Source organism: Lutra lutra, chromosome 7 (genome assembly GCF_902655055.1).
Source record: "Lutra lutra chromosome 7, mLutLut1.2, whole genome shotgun sequence".
In the NCBI taxonomy this organism is placed as follows: domain Eukaryota; kingdom Metazoa; phylum Chordata; class Mammalia; order Carnivora; family Mustelidae; genus Lutra; species Lutra lutra.
The window spans coordinates 38,557,736-38,581,248 of NC_062284.1; the positions used below are offsets into that span (position 1 = coordinate 38,557,736).

The 23,513-nt window shown below is 35.7% G+C and overlaps 1 protein-coding gene across 11 annotated transcripts in view; it reads left to right on the forward strand.

The window, feature by feature from the left end:
• TCF12 (transcription factor 12) overlaps positions 1-23,513 on the forward strand; it is a 390,676-nt gene that overhangs the window by 300,598 nt on the left and 66,565 nt on the right. For all 11 annotated transcript variants that reach the window (XM_047739172.1, XM_047739171.1, XM_047739175.1 and 8 more), the window contains 2 exons: positions 4,390-4,525; positions 8,662-8,714. In XM_047739172.1, the coding sequence (XP_047595128.1) occupies positions 4,390-4,525; positions 8,662-8,714 (189 nt within the window). The remainder of the gene's footprint in view (positions 1-4,389; positions 4,526-8,661; positions 8,715-23,513) is intronic.

The following is a 23,513-nucleotide window of genomic DNA, read 5'->3' on the forward strand; positions in this document are numbered from 1 at the left end:
CATGATAAAAACACTTAACAAATTAGGACTAGGAGGGAACAACTTCTACTCGATAAAGGTCATTTATGAAAAACCTATAGCTGATATCATGCCTAATGGTAAAAGTATGAAAGCCTTTCCCACTAAGATTGTGAAAAAGATGGGGCATCTGGCTGTCTCAGTCAGTAGAACATGTGACTCTTGTTCTCAGAATTGTGATTTTGAGTCCCATGTTTGGTGTAGAGGATTAAGAATAAGACAAGGGGGGGCGCCTGAGTGGCTCAGTGGGTTAAAGCCTCTGCCTTTGGCTCAGGTCATGATCCCAGGGTCCTGGGATGGAGTCCCGCATCAGGCTCTCTGCTCAGCGGGGAGCCTGCTTCCCTTCTTCTCTCTCTGCCTGCCTCTGCCTACTTGTGATCTCTGTCTGTCAAATAAATAAAATCTTTAAAAAACAAAACAAAACAAACAAACAAAAAAACAAGACAAGGACGTCTAGGGATGCCTGGGTGGCTCAGTTGGTTAAGTGTCCGCCTTTAGCTCAGGTCATGACGCTAGGGTCCTGGGATCAAATCCCACATCGGGCTCCTTGCTCAGTGGGGAGCCTGCTTCTACCTCTCTCTTTCCTCTGACTTGTGTTCCCTCTCTCACTGTCTCTCTCTCTCTCTCTCTCTGTCAAATAAATAAATAAAATCTTTAAAAAAAAGTAAAAATTAAAATTAAAAACTAAAAAAGAAGCTATTTGAGCTAATAATGAATTTACCATAGTTGCAAGATTCATGGTCAACACACAAAAAATGGTTCTATTCTATACACTAATAATGAACAAACCAAAAATAAAATTAAGTCACCAACTCCAGTTAGCATCCAAAAAGAATAAAATACCTAGGAATAAATTTAACTACAAAGTGTAAGTCTTATATACCGTAAACTACAAAGCACTGCTGAAAGAAATTAAAGAATACCTAAATAAATAGAAAAATATTCAGTGTTCATTGGTCAGAAGACTTAATGATGTTAAGATGACAAAACTCCTCAAAGTGCAATCCTTATCAAAATTCCAATGGTATCTTTTTATATAAATGGAAAAGCTGGTTCTCAAAGTTATGTGTAATTTCAAAGATTCCCAAATAGCCAAAACAGTATTGAAAAAGAAGAGTAAAGTTGGAGTACGCAGTCTTTTCAATTTCAAAACTTTACAACAAAGCTACTCTATGGAGCTGGCATAAGGCAGACGTACAGACAAATAGGATAAGATTGAGAGTCCAGAAATAAACCCAAATATCTATGAGCGATTGATTTTCAGCAAAGGGTGCCAAGAGCACTGAGTAAGGAAATACTGTTCTTTTTAACAAATGGTGCTAGCATAACTGGATATACACTTTCAAACGAATGAAGTTGGCCTCATACCTTCTACCATATACAAAAATTAATTCAAAGTGTGTCAGTGATCTATGTATGAGTTAAAACTATATATTCTTAGAAGAAAATATAGGGATAGATCTTCATCACCTTGACTTTGGCAGTGGATGCTTAGATATGACACCAAAAGCACAACAAAGAAAAAAAATAAGGTAAGTTAGACTCTATCAAAATTAAAAACTTGTGTTTATTCAGGGATGTTGAGAGGTGAAAAGACCAGGATGCCTGGGTGGCTCAGTCAGTTAAGCACCTGCCTTCAGCTCAAGTCATGGTCCCAGGGTCCTCAGATCAAGTCCTGCATCAGGCTCCCTGCTCAGCAAGGAGTCTGCTTCTCCCTCTCCCTCTGCTGCTCCCCCTGCTTGTATGCACGCATGCTCTCTCTCCCCCCCGCTTTCAAATAAATAAATTAAATCTTTTTTTTAACAAAGTGAAAAGACAACCTACAAAATGGGACATGCAAATCATATATCTGATAAATGTCTAGTATTCAAAACATAACATATAAGAATTCTTACAGTATAATATTCTTACAGTAGAAATACAACCCAATTCAAAAATGGAATGGCCAAAGGACTTGAACTGATATTTTTCTTTCTTTTTTTTTTTTTTTTAAGATTTTATTTATTTATTTGACAGAGAGAGATCACAAGCAGGCAGAGAGGCAGATAGAGAGAGAGAGGAGGAAGCAGGCTCCCTGCTGAGCAGAGAGCCCGATGCGGGGCTCGATCCCAGGACCCCGAGATCATGACCTGAGCCGAAGGCAGCGGCTTAACCCACTGAGCCACCCAGGCACCCCTGAACTGATATTTTTCTAAGGAAGATATTCAAAAGGTCATCAGGCCCATGAAGGAATATTCAACATCATTGATCATTAGGGAAATGGGAATCAAACTACAGTAAGATACTACTTCATGCCCACTATATTTGGCTATAATTGAGAAAAGAAGGAAAAAAAAAAAAGAGCAAGTAACAAGTGTTGGTAATGATGTAATTAGAATCCTCATACATTGCTGGGGGGAATGTAAAGTGACACAGCCATTGTGAAAAACAGTTTGGAGTTCCTTAAATTGTCACATGACCCAGCAGTTCTGCTCTTGAGTATCTCCCATAAGAATTGAAAACAGGTACTCTGACAAATACCCATACACAATATTCATGGCAACACTATGCCCAGTAGTCTAAAGCTAGAAACAACTAAAATGTCCCATCAATGCATGAATGGATAAACAGATTATAGTATGTTTATACAATGGAATATTATTCGGCCCTAATAAGGAATGAAGTACTGATAAAAAACTACAGTGAGGATGCACTTCAAAAAACGTGAAGTGAAAGAGGGTCCCATATGGTTCCAAATTATATGAAATATTCAGAATAGGTAAATGGATAGAGATAGGAAATTAGTTGTTGCAAAGGCTAGAGGAGGGGAAGAATGGAAGTAACTAATTAATGGCAATAGGGTTTCCTTTGGAGGTGATAAAAATATTCTATAACTAGATGGTGATGGTCATATAACATTGTGAATGCACCAGATGTCACTGAGTGGAAGCTTTGCAATGGTTAATTATATGCTATGTGAGTTCCAGCTGGATTTTTTTAAGCTGAAACAACAAAAATTACTTAAAATCATTAAATATGTGATAAACTGAAAGAGAGTTTTCCTTGATTATTAGAATGGAGGCAGGAACTGGGATACTATGACCACTGTTACAAAGTTCTGATTTTTTCTGACCAAAGCAGTACCTCTGTGATAATCAGTGGCTAAAAGGACAACTACTAAGAATATGGTGATGGCAGGTATTAAATTTGGGGTAGGAGGATAGTCTATTAGAGGGATCACAGCTCTTTTCACATAAGAGCATTCTCTTAACCGTATCCAGCACCCTTTCCAGTTGAGGCCTTTTTCCGTCTGCTACCAGAAAGTTGGAACCAAATTCTGCCAGATTGACTTCATTTGTTTATGTTAGGGTCACTGGTTTAGTAGGTCGGGGCTGCTGAATCTCTGGATTTCAGTGAAGCACTTAACAAAGTCTCATGTCACTGTAGCATATAGCATAGCATAGGGATCTCCTCAGCCTTGTCATCCTGATGTCTTTTTTAAATCCCATTTTTTATGCCCCAATACTAGAAAGACTAGAAAATGCATCACTTGACAGACTTGGAATCTTAAAAAGGCAGAAATGAATATTGTGGATAAAATGTAAGAAAATGAATTTTATCAGGTAAATGTTAACTGTTGCACTTGGGACAAAAAACACAACTGAACAAGGAAACTGTTGGAGGGGACAGGATTTGATAGCAAGATATGCAATAAAGAGTAACAGCATGTGATCACTCCTAAACTTTTAATATGAACTAGCACAAATGGGTTATTTAAATGCAATGTTGAAAATGACTCTGCACTAATCAGACCACATCTGGGGCATTGTTATCCATTCCGTTTTACAAGACACGTTGAGAAACTGAAAATAAATCCAGAGGTCTTATGTCAGAAATGATAAGGATTTCATTCAGTCCCATGCCATGAGATGCAGTTGAAGAAAACAGGAATGGCTAGGCTTGACAATATTGGCTGTCTTCAAATAATGAAAGCTATCCTAAAAGAAAAAAGAAAAGGAAAAAGAACAGAATAGACTGCCATGTATGGTCATGAAAGCATTCAAGCAAAGACTTGGTGACCATTTTTCAAAAATATTCTTGATTAAAGGGTGGACCACATTGTAACTAAAGTGTCTTTCAACCTTAAGATTGCATAGATCTGAATATTTACTAGAAAGCCAACAACATGAAGATAGGGAAGGAAAATATAAGTTTAAACCAATGGTCTCCTAGAACTCAAGTATTTTATCGGATGCATCTAAATTCAAGGCATGGTTGAAGGTACTAGCATCCTCTGAATAACCTTTGGGAGTAACTCAGAAGTGGTGATACTTTCAGGTTTGGGTTGGTATCTGTAGGAAGATAACTTCTTTCCTTGGCTTTGTTTTATAGTCTAGTCTCCTGAGACAAGATCTGGGCCTTGGAAGCCCAGCACAGCTCTCTTCTTCAGGAAAACCTGGAACACCATACTACTCATTCTCTTCCTCAAGTTCCAGGAGAAGACCACTCCATGATTCTACAGCACTTGGTAAGTGTGTTGTACAACAAATCCTATCTTACAAATGTTCCTTTTCTTTTTTTAAACTCTTAGTCTTCTGGCTACACTTTTATTTAGTAGGAATTTGGTTTCTTAGATATGATGTTGATAATAAGGCTAATTTGCATATAATAATGTATCAGATATTTCATAAACAATCAATCTAATATTCTTATTTGGTCATCATAAGAGGAACTAAATAGTGAAAAGTGGGACTGGTTTTTCCTATTATAATAAAAATGCCGTGGACTAATATTAATACCTTATTTTTGACTGAAATTGATATAATGCTGAACAGTTAACAGTGTGCTTTTACATATTTTGTCATCTCTTAGGTCCAACAGCCCTGCTGGTCAGTGAGTGTAATAACTAGATTTAACATAAAATGAGGCTCAAGAGGACATATTCATATAATTAGTAGATGGTTTATCCAAGATAAAATTTAAGAATTTCTGACTCCACATCAATGTTCTTTGCATTTGAAGTTTTTCTACTCCCCATTTTTTAAAAAATTGAGGTAAATCAATCATATTTAAATGTACAATGCAGTGAAGTTTAGTATATTCACAGTGCTGTGCAGCCAGCATCTCTGTCTCGTTCCAAAGCATCACCTCAAAAGGAAACTCAGTATCTATTAAGTTTTGAACCCTAATTTTCTTTAGCTTCCTTCTTTTATGCCTTATACATACCCTAACCAGGCCAGTCTGTTTTGTGTTGCTGCTTACAGCAAGCCTCAGGTACACTCTGGCACCTTTTCCAAGCAGTTTTTAAGTGTGAGAATTATTGGTGATTCCTTCATAGGAATCTTCCTTTACACAAAATTGAAGTTGTACAGGATAATTCTATCAAGGATAGGCCAGCTTCTGAAATAAATATATCCCACTAAAAGAAAATATGTCATAGGGGTGCCTGGGTGGCTCGGTGGGTTAAAGCCTCTGCCTTCGGCTCAGGTCATGATCCCAGGGTCCTGGGATCGAGCCCCACATCGGGCTCTCCGCTCAACAGGGAGCCTGCTTCCTCCTCTCTCTGCCAGCCTTTCTGCCTGCTTGTGATCTCTGTCAAATAAATAAATAAAATCTTTTGAAAAAAAATATGTCATAGTTATTTATTCCGCAAATACTAATTTATATATCTTCCTTCTGTGAAAACTAGATTTTTGTGAAATAGCCCTTGTCCCTGGGTCTAGAGTATGCTTGAATATATGAAACGGCAATGATAATCATGTTTGCATAGAGAGCTCTGACTAGATATGCCCACCTCTCAGCATCATGGGTGACTTAGTATGTGTAATAAAGTAAGCCCAGAAGATTTAGACCAGTATAATGTTTATTACAGAAATGATAAATTGTAAAGCATCTTTTCTCCATCTTCACTTTTGTTTCCCACCAAATGAGTTAGGGTAGGAACACTCATTTAAATCTAGATGTGTTAGTGTCACTAGAGAAATATCTTGTTAGTAAGCTGTGTGAGTACATACTATGTCAAAAAGCACTAATATGGACCAATATAATATTACTAAAAATTCAGGGAGAAAATGAGTTATTGATTCACTAGGAATTAGGGTAGAAGTATAAAAACTCAAGTTTTCCAGAAATTAAAACTTATATTTTCATTTTCATTTTTTTATTTTGATTATGATAGTGATCAATACTTTTATCTTCTCCATGCCAAGTATATATCTTTACAAAAGTTCTCTGAGGTTGTAATACTAACCTGTGTTACAGATGAGAAATCAAGACCCAGGAAGCTAAGCAACTTAGCCAAGACTTGGTACACAGGAAAGCCCGCTCATTTCCTGTATGAATACCACTTAGTGGAGTGTTATTCCATTCTTCATTGTTATTTCTCACTCTGCCACTCTTTCTTGGCATTGTAGTTACTCATAAAATCTCAGAGTTGAAAGGACTTCAGAGATCATCTGTACCCACCTCAGTATCTTCTCAAGCTGCCTTGATGCTTTACAAAATCTGCATTCTGCAAAACAGCACCTAGCTATCTAAATTATAATATTTTGCCACAGAATTTATTATAAACATAGTAATAATGGCTAAAATTTATTGTCACTCTCTTGTCACGCACTGCCCCAAATATCTTTCCGTATTATCTTTACTACAATAGATCTAAGGGGTGTTATTCCCTTTTTACATCTTACATAACGGAAGCTCAAAGAGATTAAAAATAACTTGCCCAAGTTCACATAGCCACTGTATTTGTTGCTGCTGAAATTAGGAGCTGAAATTTGAATCCAGCTAGCTTACTCTAAACTGTTAGACTTTGCAACCCCTCAAAAGTGAACTATGAATCCCAAATTCATTGTTTTTAAATAGAACATTATGTACATAATTGTGCAGTGGCAGCCAGTGATGAGATAAAAATATAAAATAAGCATTTCCAGGTGCCTGGGTGGCTCAGTTGTTAAGCTTCTGACTCTCGATTTTGGCTCAGGCTATGATCTCAGGGTTGTGAGATCATCAAGCCCCTTGTCAAGCTCCATGCCGGACGTGGAGCCTGCTTGATTCTCTGCCTCTCCCTCTGCCCCTCCCCACCTCCTCTCTAACTAAAAAAAAGAAAGAAAGAAAGAAAGAAAGAAAGAAAGAAAGAAAGAAAGAAAGAAAGAAAGAAACATTTCTATTTACATAGGCAGTATAAACTGTCCTAAACTAAATAAGACATCTTCTGCTAGTTATTAATCCAAAATAGATTGATGAGCTCCAAACTGATAGGAGCAGTTCAGTTGACTCTCTTGGTATAGAGTGTGGCTTTTGCTCAAAGGATACTATATTTGTTAGTTTCAAAGAGTTAGGTTCTAGAAAAGCCTCACAAAGAATAAAAAATTTGCTTCTAAGATTTATAAGTATAGAGTGTGCCAGATATTGTTTATCTTGGCACTTTTCTTTTAAGGAAATATAGGCTGCCTCTTGGTTAGGAACTTAAATAGTAATGAATGATTTGCCCCCTTTTTTAATGTATAAAATTTCCCACATGCGACTTCTAAAGTTACTTTTTTAGCTTTGCAGCCTTATTGTAAAGATGCCCTGTCCTAATTTAAAATAAGAATTTAATTCTTTCTTAAACAACTGTGTGTCTTACTGTGTCGTATAATTTATGACACAGGAAAATATGCTTGTTTAATTCTCATTTTTATGGTTTGCAAAATAGTATACTTTATGCCACCCTTATTACTAGCGAAACCCTCTGAAAAATCCTGAATTTCATCCATTATTTGTTTAAGATTGGAAAGCTGCGCTTACCACCTTTTTTTTTTTTTTACAGTAAATAAGATGGACAAGTTTTAAATTTTAAATTTTACAGATAAGTAAAATTAAAATTCCAAGTAAAGCTGATCAGGTATCTGTGAAAATAGTCAGGTTCTCATTTATATCTTATAAAGAAATAGGCTTTCTCTAGTTATTTTTGAAATAATATCAACATCCATGGACAAATCACACAACAGTTAGTACTGAATTTGCAGTTTTAACCACTCATTGTAAACAGTAAATGTTCTTACAGAATACTAGATGACATTGTATATGACAGTGCCTGTATTTTAATAGTTTATGTAGCATTTCTCTGACATGATTACAAGCATAATTTTTCATTCATTAAATTTTATTTCAATTTTTTAACATAATAAATTGTAGCACAGCATTAGGTTTAATATGCTTTTAAAACTAATTCTTCATGTGATGTGGACACTAAATTTGCGTCTCTGTTTAGCAGTTGTATTATTAAAGTGACCTGTTGCACCAAATGCCCTCTGCAAGTGAAAGTGAGATATGTGATATAAAATGCCTGGTATGGAGCCTGGCACGTAATGAGTTTTTAAGAAATATTAATTCCCTTCACACATGCTTATTGGTTTGTTATTTTCTTTCTTGTTTTACTTTGTTTGCTTTCATCTTCCTAAACTTACCTGATACGTATTTCAGAATATATCCCTTCATTAGGAGAACTGTTTTGCCCAGGAACCGTCAGAAAGAACGAAGCCCCCATCCCTATATGCCCTTGCTTTTTCCTAAGTACTAGAAAACAAGGCACTAGAAGGAAAAAATTTCTGTTCAGTTGAATTCAAGTCTGACCTTTTAAAACAGAATTTCTGATGAAATAATATTGTTTTCCAAATGCAGATCCTTTGCAAGCAAAGAAAGTCAGAAAGGTGCCTCCTGGTTTGCCTTCTTCAGTAAGTACCCATTTTTTTGACTTTGTGGTAAACAAACTGATTTCAGGTATTCAATATTTGCTGGCTGTAAGGATATATTCGATTGGCATCAGCAGACACACTTCACATAGTAACTGTTCACTGTTTAATGGAATCATTGATTGAGATAAATCCACATTTAATGTTAGGTTTTCAGATTTCTCTGCAGTAATTTGTAGCTTACTCATATGCTGTTACTCCGTGTCCCTGTCATTTGAATTCCCCTCTTGGGAAGAGGACTAGGCCGGTAGCTGTCAAAGAAGATCTCCTGTACAGGTCTTTTGATGTTTAATTAGTCATTATGTTGCTGAACAGGAGGACAGACAGAGATTAATAGCTGAGAATCTTAGAAATTTACATTTGTAATAATCCCAGTGGAGCTAAAGACATTAAGATTCGGAGGACATGTTCGGCTCAGCTTGCCTCAGTAGGACTGAAGTTATTAATATGCATAAATCACCGAGTCAGATGTTCATTGTGAAGCCCTTGTGGATTTTAAAGCCTTCATTAAGCCTTTCCTAACTTCAGCCTAGCATCAGGAAAGCTTTCAAGCAACTAGTTTGTGATCCCCCTTTGCTCAAAAAATGTATCCTTTGAGAATAAAGAGCTTTCATGAAGGAGGTTGGAAAGGTTTGGTGAACAATCATTAATGGCCGTGATAATCTAATGCTGTAGGGGTGTTTGTGCTATTAAACATACTTTATTCTTTTAAAGAGTAAAAGTATTTGTAAATTAACCTACATCAAAAATCCACCTACATTTTTAAAAATCTCTGGTGTGAGAAGGGAAGATTTTTTTTTTCTCCTTTCCCTTTGCTTAGAACAAATGGGGAGTGGGGCTTTTGGATTGAGGCCCCATGCCTTGTAGGGTACATCTCTTTGTTGTGTAAATGGATGTTGGGCTTTTATTTGGCAGTACTTAACACATGGGCGCAGGTGCTGCTGGATGAGTCACAGCTCATCGAAGTATACACTGAATGGAATATCCGGCTTGGCAAGTAGTAATCTAGAAGGAGCAGCATGGGTCTGAGCTTTTTATTTTTTATTAAGGCTGAAGTAGAGATATCATCTTTTTGGTTGTTTGCCTTCCTTCTTTCCGGTGTTCTTCCCCTGCCTTCTCTTCCGTGTGATACATGAAAACTCAAATTTGAAATCCTCTTTGAAACCCAGTTCCAGATGGATCTGAGTTTTATGCAGCCTAGGGCAGCTGTGCTCTGAACCTGCAGCCTACCTGGAAGGTTGGATTGCAGCTGCAGGCATTCTTAAAAGCTTTTGCTTGCATAAGCACTTGGGCCCACTAGAGGCTGAATAGCTGCTTGATAAACAAAATGAACACAATGCCTCAAATCATTATTCCCGAAGACAGGAATTTTTTTCCACAACAGCTAAATATAGTTGGGCAATTTACATTTTAACAGTTGTGTGCTGTGCTGGGGTAGGTGGTTCAACAGTAAAACAGATGATTTCTGCTAGATTAACAGAAATCATATTTAAAATTGACGGAACTGCTAAAACATGTAACTGTGCAATTTTCTTGTAATTTATTGCCATAATTCTATGAAAGTAATAAAGGTTAAATTGCATATTAATATTTAGCAGAACGACACAGGTGAAAAAAAATAAGATTTATAAATGAAAAATTCATCCTATTTCTCTTAGCCTGACCTTGATATTGAGAAACAACCTATTTTCAGTGTTTCGTAGTTTTTCCATGTTTAAAACAGAAGAGCAAAATAGAACAGCCTGGAAAGAGGTAACCAGTATTCCCTCCAGTCCTAATCATAACAGCATTCACTGCTTGGGGGTAGTTCCCTCTACTAGTCTTCTGTGTCAGGACAAGCCACAGAGAAGGGGAAGGCCACTGAATTCTGAGCTTTGATTTCTTTGAGAACCATTAGGAAATTTCATAAGCCAAGCCTACTTATCTATCGTGTTACTAACTACCTTACTCAGAACAGAATAGAATTCAGTGTTTTCAATTCTATATTTAACATCCGCATCTGACATACACTACTTAGAAACCATGCTGAAAATAGTATTTAGACATATTGAATGTTATTAAGGATATATAAAGAATAAATGCATTTTAATTAATTGAAAGTGTATTTTAGATTAAGTGCTATGTTGAAATCTCAGGTTTTTTAAAGAGAATTTTTTTTAAACTTTAAAAATGATACTTTGATAAATATTCCCAAAATAATAAACTTCTGAGAATACTTATGGTTATAGTATTTACCTTTTCAGTATCTAAAGCAAATGGGAATTTAAAGTTACAGTGCTTTTACTGTTGAAATGCTTTTACTGAGATATATGCAGTGTATAGACGTTTAACAATATGAATTATAAAAAGGTATAAAAATGAAATGGAAATGTGTATTTTATTTCATGACCATTTGAATATTATACTTCCCAAACAAAAGTAGAAACTTGGCAGTAACATCTCAGATTTCACAGTGTGCTGCTTATCCAAATATCTTCAATCATCTGTAAAATACATGTTACCTTTACTAAATAAACAGTAGAAGAACTAGGTTAATATTGTACTACTCTTACTGCTACAGAAAACAGAAGGTAGGGTTACTTAACATACAAAAGGCATTGATAATCTACTTAGTTGACCACATAGCATTGGTTAGAGGCCTTTTCTTTTTTGTAAGTCATGAAATAAATTTAGGTATCATAAGCTCCTTTATTCCTCTCTGCAGATCAACTGAATGGTAATTCCTATCTGTGGATAAAGTCCCAGTAAGGGTGTGTTGGCATCATTAAAGCAGCATGGTCAGTAAGGTTAAGAGAATGATCTGCTCAAATCTGCTGGCTCAGTTAATGATTGACTGTATGACTCTGGCCTTGTCAGTTAGCCCTTAGGAAGTTTGAAGTGGGAAATCTGAATTTCCTTTCAGGTCTAAAAATGCTAAGTACTTAAAGTTTTAAAACTGATGTGCCCCTCCACCTCCCCCCAGAAAAACCCTGATGTGCCCAGCACTTAACCAAAAAGCATAGTGATCCTAGTTTCCTTCCTGCTATTTAAAAAAAAAAAAAAAAAAAAAAAAAAAAAGCATCCTTAAGCACACTACATTTTCTACTTGCTTTTCTAGGTAGGTTGAAATACTGGACAATGTAGAATGGTAGCAACAACATTGGAATGACGCTTAAACATTGAAAATTCTACCATATACACACACTACCAGTACCTTCAAGGAACTTACCATCTAGTATGAGAAACAAGCATTCAGTGAATTAATTATATTGCAATGAGGCAAGTAAAGGTGTATACCAAGCACTCTGGAAACAGAGGGTAGGTAGAACTAATCCTACCTTGGGAAGTACTAATGACCTTGGGAGTTGATATCTAAACTGTGTCCAGAAAGATGAGTAGCAATTCTTCTGTTAGAGAAGAGGGAGGATGAACCGTGGAAGGCATAAACATGAGAAAATAAACACATGCTCAGGACACATCTAGAAGTACAACATTACTGGATTCTATACAGACACAATTTTTGTACTTTCCCTATTAACAGACTCACTTTCCCACTCCAGAAGAGGATTGGGGAACATACAAAATCAGTCCAGATACGAAACGGTATAAACAGTCACTGAAGTATCCTGGCTGATAGATAATAGGTGGCATTTGTAATTATTAAGGTTTATCTAGGAGACTTTCAGAAGGTATGGTGCTTTGACTTTGTGAGGTGTTTTCCTCCTTTTTTAGGGTTCCTGAGCTCCTTCTCCCCTTCTCTAACCACTGACTTTAGTCTTTATCCTTCTGTGTACATCAGTTGTTTTTCATCTGTATCAGATTTGTACCAAGATACAACGTTTAAGGATATTTTTGAAGCACTGGATAAGGATTGGGGCAGTTGTGATTTTTTCCAGTAATTCCAAAAGAAAAAGAAAAAAAAAAAGGAAACAGTTGTTCTGTGTTAGCATCCTTCATAGCCTCAGTGTCACTCTGTTAGAGGTGTAGGACTTACATGTATGAGGATCTGTGTTCACCATTATCTGTATTACCTTAATCTTTAATCTTTGTAATGCACCTCTTTAAGATAACTAATACCCTCTTCTTACAAATGAAGAAATTGAGACTCAGAGATATTAAGATCACACATACAGCCAAGATTGCAACCTCATTTAATATCAAAGGCCATTTTCTGTTTATTTTGAATGTTAAAGCGTATTACATACCTTGGTTTACTCATAAAACATCCTGTTTAGTATATTAAATTTAAGCCATAGTTTATTCTGTCATTATGTTTTTGTTGATCAAATTTATTTTTAATTAGCTTTGTTCTTTTAAGAACCTATCACCATCAAAAGGATGATGTAGAAAAGCACAGTCTTTTCCAGTCCAGTAGACAATGGGTTTTACCTGACCTCAGCTACGTTTTATTTTAAAACCCAAGAACTTGCTTTTAAGTTTTCTGAACAGCAAGGAGAATGCAGTGCCCATCTCAAATGTTAGTGTGCCACGTATCCTGTGCCCAGCATATACCCAGCATATAATAGACACTCGATAAAGGCTCTTTATTTTTTCTGGTTCCTACACTGCAGCCTGAAATTTAAATCAGCATTTCATTTTAACCAAATGTTGCTGAAAAATAAGCAAAAGTTTGAAAATATAAGGATGGATAAATGTTAGACTGAAAGAAAAAACATATTATGTTACCTAGACTTGTATATGTAGTGTATGTGCTTGGTACATGAATTGTAAATTGTAGCTGCTCTTGTTGTTTAGAAAGCATTCATCTTCAGAAAAGGAACCTGTAGGAAAAAAATTCGTTGAATTAAATTCTGCCAAGAATTCATACTACTTATTTTTGTTTTCTGAACTATTAGGAGTCTATGCTTTCGCCCCCTCCCCCCCGTATTTTTATCATTGGTTTAACATCTTTATGTCCCTCTGAAACATTTCTCAGATGGAAGGAAGTTTCTTTGCTCTTTATTCTTTATCTTCTAATTTGTTGTTAGTATTTTCAGACCTAGATCCTTTTTTTTTAATATGCTGCAGAAGATGCAGAATTCTGAAGTAAGAAGCAAGACACTTTCAAAATTTTTATCACCAGAAAGTAAACACATAGGACAAATTCCAGAAGGCCTTTTTTAGACCCAAATTCTTCCTCGAGTTTTGTTTTTGTCCAATAGCACTTGAAAACGTCTTTTGAACATCAAATTTTAACATCTTCTTTAATGTGGCATGTACTTATTAATTCATTTTGAATGTAACTGGCTTGTAGTCCCAGACATAGGCTGATGATGCAATGTTTGTTTCTTGATCAAATGCTATGCTGTACTTTGTCCTTTGTTTTTGAGTGTGTATGAATTTTCCCCACAAAAGCAATGCAGTTTATCACATAATTTCTTTGCTTTGTACTTAAACTCTCAAAGTGTATTTTACCAGCTCAGGCATCAAGAAGAATTTTTTTTTGTTTTTTTTTTTTTTTTGCTCACTCTTTACCCATAAGAAACTTAGCTTCTGAGGTCAATCAAAGCAGCTTAGAATCCACCTTTTCTTTCTTCACTGCAGATAGGCAGTTCCATAGCCTTTCGTTTGGTAGTTGGCTGTAGTTTGGGAAATGATGCATTCTTTCTCCCCAAGTTTTTATGGGATTTTATATTGTTAGGAATGGCTTTTTAAAAATTAGTGTGAGGTGCGCCTGGGTGGCTCAGTGGGTTAAAGCCTCTGCCTTCGGCTCGGGTCATGGTCTCAGGGTCTTGGGATCGAGCCCCACATCATGCTCTCTGCTCAGCAGAGAACTTGCTTCCTCCTCTCTCTCTCTCTGCCTTTCTGACTACTTGTAATCTCTGTCTATCAAATAAATAAATAAAATATTTAAAAAATAAATAAAAATAAAAATTAGTGTGAATTTTGACTTGGAAAACTACCATTTAAAAGATCACTGGCAATCGAAGCCAGTAAGAAAAAGGTAAAGGGGGAAAAAAGAAAGGAAGATAAAGGTAAAGGGTTAGAACCATAGAGTGACTATTATTTCCAGGTTATCCACACACATAGCAAACAAGATGAGCAGCAAGTAGAATACTCTCAAAGGGAGTGTCTTATGCAAGTCTCTCGGAAGCTAACAGAGTGATTATAGACAATTATCTGAGGTCTTTAAGACTAGCAAGAATCCTAGTGCTTCTGGAATAAACAGTAGTTACACACAGCAACAGCTTCAGCTGAGCTTTATGATGAACCCTCCATTTCTTGAACGACTTGGAATAGGTATTAGCTTAGCTCCTTTGGCAGACAAACATAGAGGCCACAGAACAACTGTAGGTACTTGAGAGTTTCTTATTCCTGGCAGTTAGATAAGCTGTCTCTATTTGAAGGCCACTGTGATATAAAACTTCCAAAGTGGCCAATTCTTTCTCTGACTTTATAGGTCAGACTAGCAGAAAAATCTTAGTATATAAAGAGGATGGTTCTCTAATCCATTCTAAACTTATATTCAGTTTAGCCATTGAATGAAAGATTTTCTTCATACATTAATAAGAAATAGCTTCTGTTTATGCTGACAGTAGTCACTGTTCTGAACAGTGTCTGAATTGTATCAGTATAGATAATAGGCTTTTAATCCATAGTTCTAAGATGTTCATTTTTGTGATGAGCCAGTAATGTCTTTGATCTTATTTTAAGACAGAAAGGATACGTAACCAGTGAGTAAGTTCTATGTAGCCAGTTTTTTGTACTGATGTGGTTGTACAACCATATCATTTATTATTTTCTGGTGTCTCTTATTTTTTAAAAAATAAGAAATAAAGATATAAAATAGAAATAAAATAAAGAAATAAAAAATAAGAATAAGAACGTCTCTTATTTTTTTTTAAATACTCTTTTAAAAAAGAACAAATGTCTGAATTTCAGAGCTGCCTTTTAAGGTTTATTAAACTCTCCAGTTGCTGGTATTTCAGATCTTTAATACTTCACAAACCAGACGTAGGATAAGACCCAATGTGTGTTTGTGTATAACTTGTGTAGTTTCTAAAGTAGATGTGGTAGTTGAATTCTGTGACTGCTTTGAGAGTTTAAGCCTACTGTCAGGGTATTCAACATCAATAGAACCATGGAAGGGTTTTTGTTGTTGTTGTCATTTGAATCTAATAAAATTGAGGATTATTTTTGCAAGTATAGGGAAGAAGGAACAAATTAAGAAATTCCAAATTTTATCACTAGGGATGTTTGGGGCTCTGAATTTCATTCTAAGTTAAGGAAGGCAGTTATACGCTAGTAATTTGCTGACCTGAAATTTGCCATCTCTGATACTCCCTTTGTTTAACCAGTAGTGATTTTACTTTGAAAAGTCATTCATTGTATTTGTGTAGTACCTAATTTCAAGGACTGTTATGCTATATAGATAAATGCATAGTTAGACTTTTAAGCATTTTAAACACTGTTAGTCCAAAGATAGTTTCTAATTTTCCACTGTGTTTTATTTATTGAGATTTTTTTATTTTTTAAATTTATTTTTTTATTATGTTAGTCACTATACAGTACATCATTAGTTTTTGATGTAGTGTTCCATGATTCATTGTTTGCATATAAAATATATTTTAAGCAAATTTTAATGTGATGACCAGAGTTTTTGTCTTTTATCATCTGTATTTGTTTTGTTTTATATTATTTTATTTTAAGATTTTATTTATTTGAGAGTGGGGGGAAGAGGAGCAGAGGGAGAGGTACAGGCACACTCTGCGCTGAGTGCAGAGCCAGATGCGGGGCTCAGTCTGACAACCCTGAGATCATGACCTGAGCTGAAACCCAAGAGTCCAGTGCTTACCCTACTGAGCCACCCAGACGCACCCATATGTAATTATTTTAATATGTAATGCAACATTTCTATAATATGCCAACATTTTATTAGTGTTCAAAAATAATTTGGTGCTAGAAATTTTGTTTCTGAAAAATTTGCTGCTAGAACCTGCTTACCTCTTTGTTAATAGCCTGTATTTCTACTCTACATCAATGTACTTGACTAGGAATCAGCAAACTTTTTGTGTAAAGGATTATGTAGTAAATATGTTGGGCCTTGTGGGCCTGATGGTCTCTGTAACAAATGTTCATCTCTGCTACCAGAGCATGAAAGAAGCCACAGATGATACATAAATGAATGGACATGACTGTGTTCCAATAAAACCTTATTTGTAAAATCAAGTGGTGGGCCAAGTTTGGCCCACAGTCATAATTTGCCAACCCTGCATTAGACTTAACACAAGTTATATGCTTAAAGTTAATGCATTCTTACTCCCACAGTGTAGTTCCTGTGAAAAACAGACTCAAAGAGAAACAAAATTAAATAAAATTAAATATTTTTAGGTCTGTTCCCTGGTTACTTATGGGCTTTTTAGATTCATTACCTGATGATATTCACTAGTCCCTTCTTCATTTCCTGAAGGCTCTGGGCACTGAGCTAGAGTTTATTGTATTGACAGAAACTTTCCAGAACTGTTACTTACCTTACTCTGACTATAATAGTAGAAAAGCCTCATTGTATAAAGTGGGCGGTACAGTGTCATAATTTTTCTAGATTTAAATGTCACATGAGGTAATATGCAGGAGAGTTCATTACATCAAAAGTAAGCCTATGAATATATATATTAGTAAATGAATATTTTAAACAATTGGGTTTAAAGTACTTAAATAATTTGATTTTGATATAAACAGCCCTACTCTAATTTTTTACCTAAACTTAGATATGTGTGTGCCCAATCATCATCTTTTATCCTGGTCCAACTTTCTCACAGAACCCAAAGCTAAAAGGTTGTTCTAACAGCTTGAGAAGAATTCCAACCCAAATTGATTTGTGAAACAGATTCTGTTGAAACATGAACACTCTCTAAACATAAAACCTTCATATGAAATATGAGAGAATCTTCCATCCTGTGACTAGAAAAATCACTTTTTCAGTGTTAATCTTTATAAATTTAAGTTAATATTTATGGCTTATTTAGTTCCCTTTTTAGCTTTATGATAGCTATATTAATAAGAAATAAGTAATTAAAATCTTATCAAGTTTTCTGACTTGTGCTTCATAATTTGTAAACTATGTAACTTGATATTATTTGAAATCAAGTTATTTTTTTTCAACATCACCAAAGATATTTGTATATTTTAAAATCCAGTAATTTGAATAAGAAAAACACTTTGACAGAAGAGTGGGCTCCATTTACTAGATCTTCTGTTAGTGGAATATGAATCCAGTCTATAGAAGTCAGTAAATTTATATTAAGTGCTTATTATGAGAGAATAATTATTTAAGACTTTATAGATTTAAGTATGAATAAAGCATGGACCCTCGTACCCTGTCTTCACAATGCTTATAGTCAAAACATAACTTCGACCTTTGGAAAGAAGTAACTTTGCAATTTTTTTTCTATTCAGTAATTGTTGCCCTCTGGGCCCATCCAGGAAATGCTTTTTGAATTAAATTAAAAGGATAAAAATAAATACTGTAAAGCCCTTATTTTATGTTATCTGTGATAGGGAACATCATCTGTTAATGACTTCCTGCTCCAAGCTATATTTTTCATCTTCCTGCTACTCCAGCTATTCAGACCATCAAAATATGTGAACTTATTTCCTTTGTGTAAGAAACTGAATTATTTGCCCTACTTTTTCCTCCTCATTTATGCAGTTAACTCCTGGTTATATACAATAGTAAGAGTAAATTTGTTTAAAAAATAAATAAAATAAATTACAGGTAATTCAGCCATTACTCTACAGAGCACTAGGATTGACCTAATTAACAATATAGGGTCATGATCCTCATGTGACAGAGGAGTATAGAAAACCAAAATACAGAAAACCTACTCCTAAAGGGGAAAAAAGTTATAGTTTCCCTGACACAAAAGTGAAACAGTGGTTATCTTCCCATACTAAATTCCTCATACTAAAATTATCTTCAGAAACTAGACCATTTGTCATCATCTGTTGCTTTCATCATTGTCCAGGCCCACTTTTTTTTTTTTTTTTAAGATTTTATTTATTTATTTGACAGACAGCAAGAGAGGGAATACAAGCAGAGGGAGGGGCAGAGAGAGGGAGAAGCAGGCTTCCTGCCAAGCGGGAGCCCAATGCAGGGCTCTATCCCAGGACCTGGGATCATGACCTGAACCGAAGGCTCACACTTAAAGGACTGAGCCACCCAGGCACCCTTGTCCAGGCCCACCTTTATTTCTTCCCTGAATTATGGCAACATCTTCCTAACTAGTCTTCAGTTTTCCTTGAGTCATTTTTTTTAACACAGGAAGAGCCTTTTAAAATCTGAATCGGGGGCGCCTGGGTGGCTCAGTGGGTTAAGCCACTGCCTTCGGCTCAGGTCATGATCTCAGGGTCCTGGGATCGAGGCCCGCATCGGGCTCTCTGCTCAGCAGGGAGCCTGCTTCCCTCTCTCTCTCTCTCTCTCTGCCTGCCTCTCCGTCTACTTGTGATCTCTCTCTGTCAAATAAATAAATAAAATCTTTAAAAAAAAAAAAAAAAAAAAAAAAAAAAAAAAAAAAAAATAAAATCTGAATCGGATGATATTCTGTTCAAAATCCTCCAGTAAGCATTTCTTACCACCTCACAGATACCATATTCTACTAATTTACCCTCTACCCACACACTTGCCCTTTTTTACTGCTCCTTAAATATATCAAGCCTGCCTTGGGGGCTTTGCATTAATTCTTTTCTCTGTCAGAGCACAACTCATTTAGCATCCCTATAGTTAGTTTTCTCACCTACTTTTCTCTTTGATCATATATCCCTTTATTGCTAGGCATCTTTCTTGACCATCCTACATAAAATGGTAACATGTCTCCATCACCCCCCCCTTTCTAACCTATTAAATTTCTCTTTATAACACCTATTACCCTCTGATATACTAGAATTTGTTCATCTGTTTTAGCCAGGAGAAACTTAATAAGGCAGGAGTTTTCTTTATGTTGTTTATTGCTTTATCTGCAGCACCTAGGTGCATAATAGATGCTCAGTGAATACTTGTTGAATAAATGAACAAACTCAAATGATTTTCAGTATAGGCATCGTTCTTCTTTCATCCTGGACCGTGCTCAGCTGAGTCATCTCACAAGGCACAAAACAACATACTGGGTAATCTGAAATTAGTTTATCCTTCAAGATGAACTAGGTATATTTTATCCATCTATATTATAAGTGTTTAACACGCGTAAACTTTGTATAAAGCTTTTCAGGGAGGAAAAGAAAATCTCCACAATTTTTTATCAGAAAAGTGGAAGTCTTTTTAGTGGCAAAGATCACTGAAATTCTTTCCATTTATATAGATTCAGTCTTTCCCTGTGTTAGATATATTAGAGTTAGGAAGATCTGCATTTGGTTTTCCATGTGAGGTTTCAGCATTTGATAGTTGTGTTCTTATATTCCAGTTTTAACAAGCAATAATAGTTTGAACCTTTATATTTATATATATTTATTTATATATTGTATATCAATTATTGCAATCTGAAATAACCAATATTAGGGTAAACAAGTGTTCTCAAGATCACACAACTGTAAAGGTACTATAGTATTGCTACCTGCTTTTCACTCTTTACTTTCCTATTATACCTAGTAAACTTAACCGGCCTACATGATTATTACCTGTTTATAATCCACATGACAATCTCCTTTATCGATCTACTAAATTCTCCAGCCAAAAGGCACAAAGAAGCAACTCACAGGCCCATAATTCTTTATTACAGAACAGAGCAGGAGCCACAGCCTACTTAATTACCATAGACTCCCCATTGACTCCTTAACTTTTTGTTGCTTGCTAAAATTATAACAAACCGTCTTTGTAGAGGCCTACATGTATATTTCAAGGACATAGCCAAAAATCTTTTATTTTTCAGATGATGCTGTGTCAAAAACATAAAATGTCTTGCATGTAGATCAAATTGCACATTACTGAGAAATCAAAATTGTGGGGTCCTGGCTGACTCAGTTGTGAAGTGTATGCTCTTGATCTCAGGGTTCTGAGTTCCAGCCCCATGCTGGATGTTGAGATTACTTAAAAATAAAATCTTAAAAAAAAAAAAAAAAGAAATCAAATTGATATTGAGCTAATTGAACAAAGACAAAGTTAGATAAGATTGGTTACCTATTGGTACAATGTTAACCTCATTTTTTTTTTTTTACCATTTTTAGACACTACATAGCTATTTTAAAAGATGTTAGTTGTATCTTTTTTTAAAAGATGTATTCATTTGTTTTAGAGAGCACAAGTGAAGAGGAGTAGGGGAGGGAGAATCTCAAGTAGACACCATGCTGATCATGAGCCTGAAATGAGGCTCAGTCTCACAACCCTGAGATCATGACCTGAGCCAAAATCAAGAATTGGACTCTTAAATGACTGCACCACCCAGGTGCCCCAAAAGTTAGTTTTAAATGAAAATATTACTAGATAATAGAAATATATAACTAACCCCTTATAAAGATATTTCATTTGCTAGCAAAAATGTTATTAGAATATAAAGCATTTAGAGTCAGCTTTGGGACCAAGAAGTTATAATTATGTTTTTGAATTCCATTTTGGGTCAACCTTTCATTTCATGTAAGGCTTTTAAGCTTTTAATTATGCCACTCACAGATACAATTATAAAGATACAATTTAAGCTTGTTGTGGACAGTGGGTCTCATCTATGTCAGTGAGTCACAGCGCTGGGTCTTCAAAAATAGTAATATAAGAAGATGTAAAATATTTTAAAATAACAAATTGGGGCGCCTCGCTGGCTCAGTGGGTTAAAGCCTCTGCCTTCGGCCCAGGTCATGATCCCAGGGTCTTGGGATTGAGCCCCACATGGGACTCTCTGCTCAGCAGGGAGCCTGCTTCCTCTTCTCTCTCTGCCTGCCCCTCTGCCTACTTGTGATCTCTATCTGTCAAATAAATAAAATCTTTAAAAAAAAACAAAAAACTAACAAATTGTGTAGTTTGCTGAAATAAAAGTATCCAATCTGTAAAACATCACATTTCTTTCACTAGAATGATTTCAGCTCAGCATGGCAAAGTTTCATTTCCCCTTTAATCAGAAGTTCTGAATGAAAGTTATATGGCTTTGTTGTTTTTTTTATAGATTTTTAAAATTTATTTGACAGAGATCAAAGTAGGCAAAGAGGCAGGCAAGAGAGAGAGAGGAGGAAGCAGGTTCCCTGCTGAGCAGAGAGTCCGATGTGGGGCTCCATCCCAGGATCCTGGGATCATGACCCGAGCCGAAGGCAGAGGCTTTAACCCACTGAGCCACCCAGGCGCCCCTTAGTTGTTTTTGTAACAGGGAAAAATGCTCATTATAATTTAATTTTAAAAATTGAGAGACAAAAATCTTGCAAAAAAGGAATTCAGTGTTTTGGGGTGGAATAGATAGTAAAAGATTTTATTGGTGGTGAAATGGCTGTGAAATCTTTGGGATAATTTAATGCCTGTACTTTGCAGAAATGAAAACTTCTAGTCAAGGAAATGCAATGTCCTACCCTAAGCTCCTGTACCTTCTAAGAGACAGAGCTAAAACCTGGATCCCTATCTCCTGACTCCTAATCCAGTGCTCTTTTTCGTTATATGGTATGAGTCCATAGTTCTGGAATCTGAGCAGCCTATCTCACATTACAGAGTACTAATGAGTGGTTGGGAGAATATTTCTGCCATATTATATGCACTTGTAATACAGATACTGTTGACCTTAGTAATAAAAGTTATTTTACCGGTAAAAATGAGTTTATTTGGGAGTAACAGAGAATTGCAATTCATGACAAATAAACTATGACAAAACCATAGGTAAGACCGACAAAGGAGAGGAATGTTATTTTAGGGAGAAAAAGAAAGCTGGGAAGGTTGTTTTGAAGCAAAGCCCCTTAGAGAAAAGCAGGATTTCAGGGTGAAGATGTTTCTCATTGATGAGCTGTGGAGGTAGTCAGTTTCTTATAGGAAATGCAATATAAGTCTTTCCCTTTGGGCACTGTAAATGATGATTGTTTCCAGTTGAGGATTCTTCTTTTAGGGCTCTATAATTGACAAACCTTCTTGTAATTGACATTGACTGATAGGGCTCCCATTCCAGCCTCCCCTCACTTCATTGAGGTTTCCTTTTAATAGTTTTCTGGTACATAGAACAAGTAACTTAACAGGTTTCTTTTTTCAAAGTTTTGTGTCTGTGTCCTAGACTGTCTGATAAAGGACACTTGTTGGGGTGGCATTATTGCGTTTCCCAGTGAAATTGTGTTTTGTTTTGTTTTGCTTTGCTTTGTCCTGTGTTGAACTGACACCATCTCTTATTTCCTCCCGTTTATGATACCCTTCTCAGATGTGTTTTCAAAATGAGCTATTAATGACTTTTCTTGAGAATGTTCACCATAACTTAATAGTAAGAAACCATTCTTTTTAAGATAGTTTTTTCCATAAATTTGGGATCTGGGTGACTTCTTCCAGTGACTATATGACTACTTGATTACAGATATGAGGCAGGATGATTTGGTGGACACAAGATATTTAATAAATTATAGATATGAAGTATTTAAAAATTACTACCAGGACAAGAATTTTTACTGAAACAAAAAACATAGATTGGGGCCAGATATAGTTTAATGTATAAATTATTTAGAGCTTTAGGTTGCAGATTCTTGAAATGACTGTGGACTAAAATGCAGGTGTTACTTTTGGTCTCTTTAAAAATTAGACTTAGTACCCTGTTGCTGTTCCATTTCTCATAAATTGAAAGGATCTAGTGCTTTCCAACTCAGAAGAGAAAAACTATAGAAGAAACAAAAAAAGTCGTGTGGCACTTTCTCTAAGTGAGAGCTAAC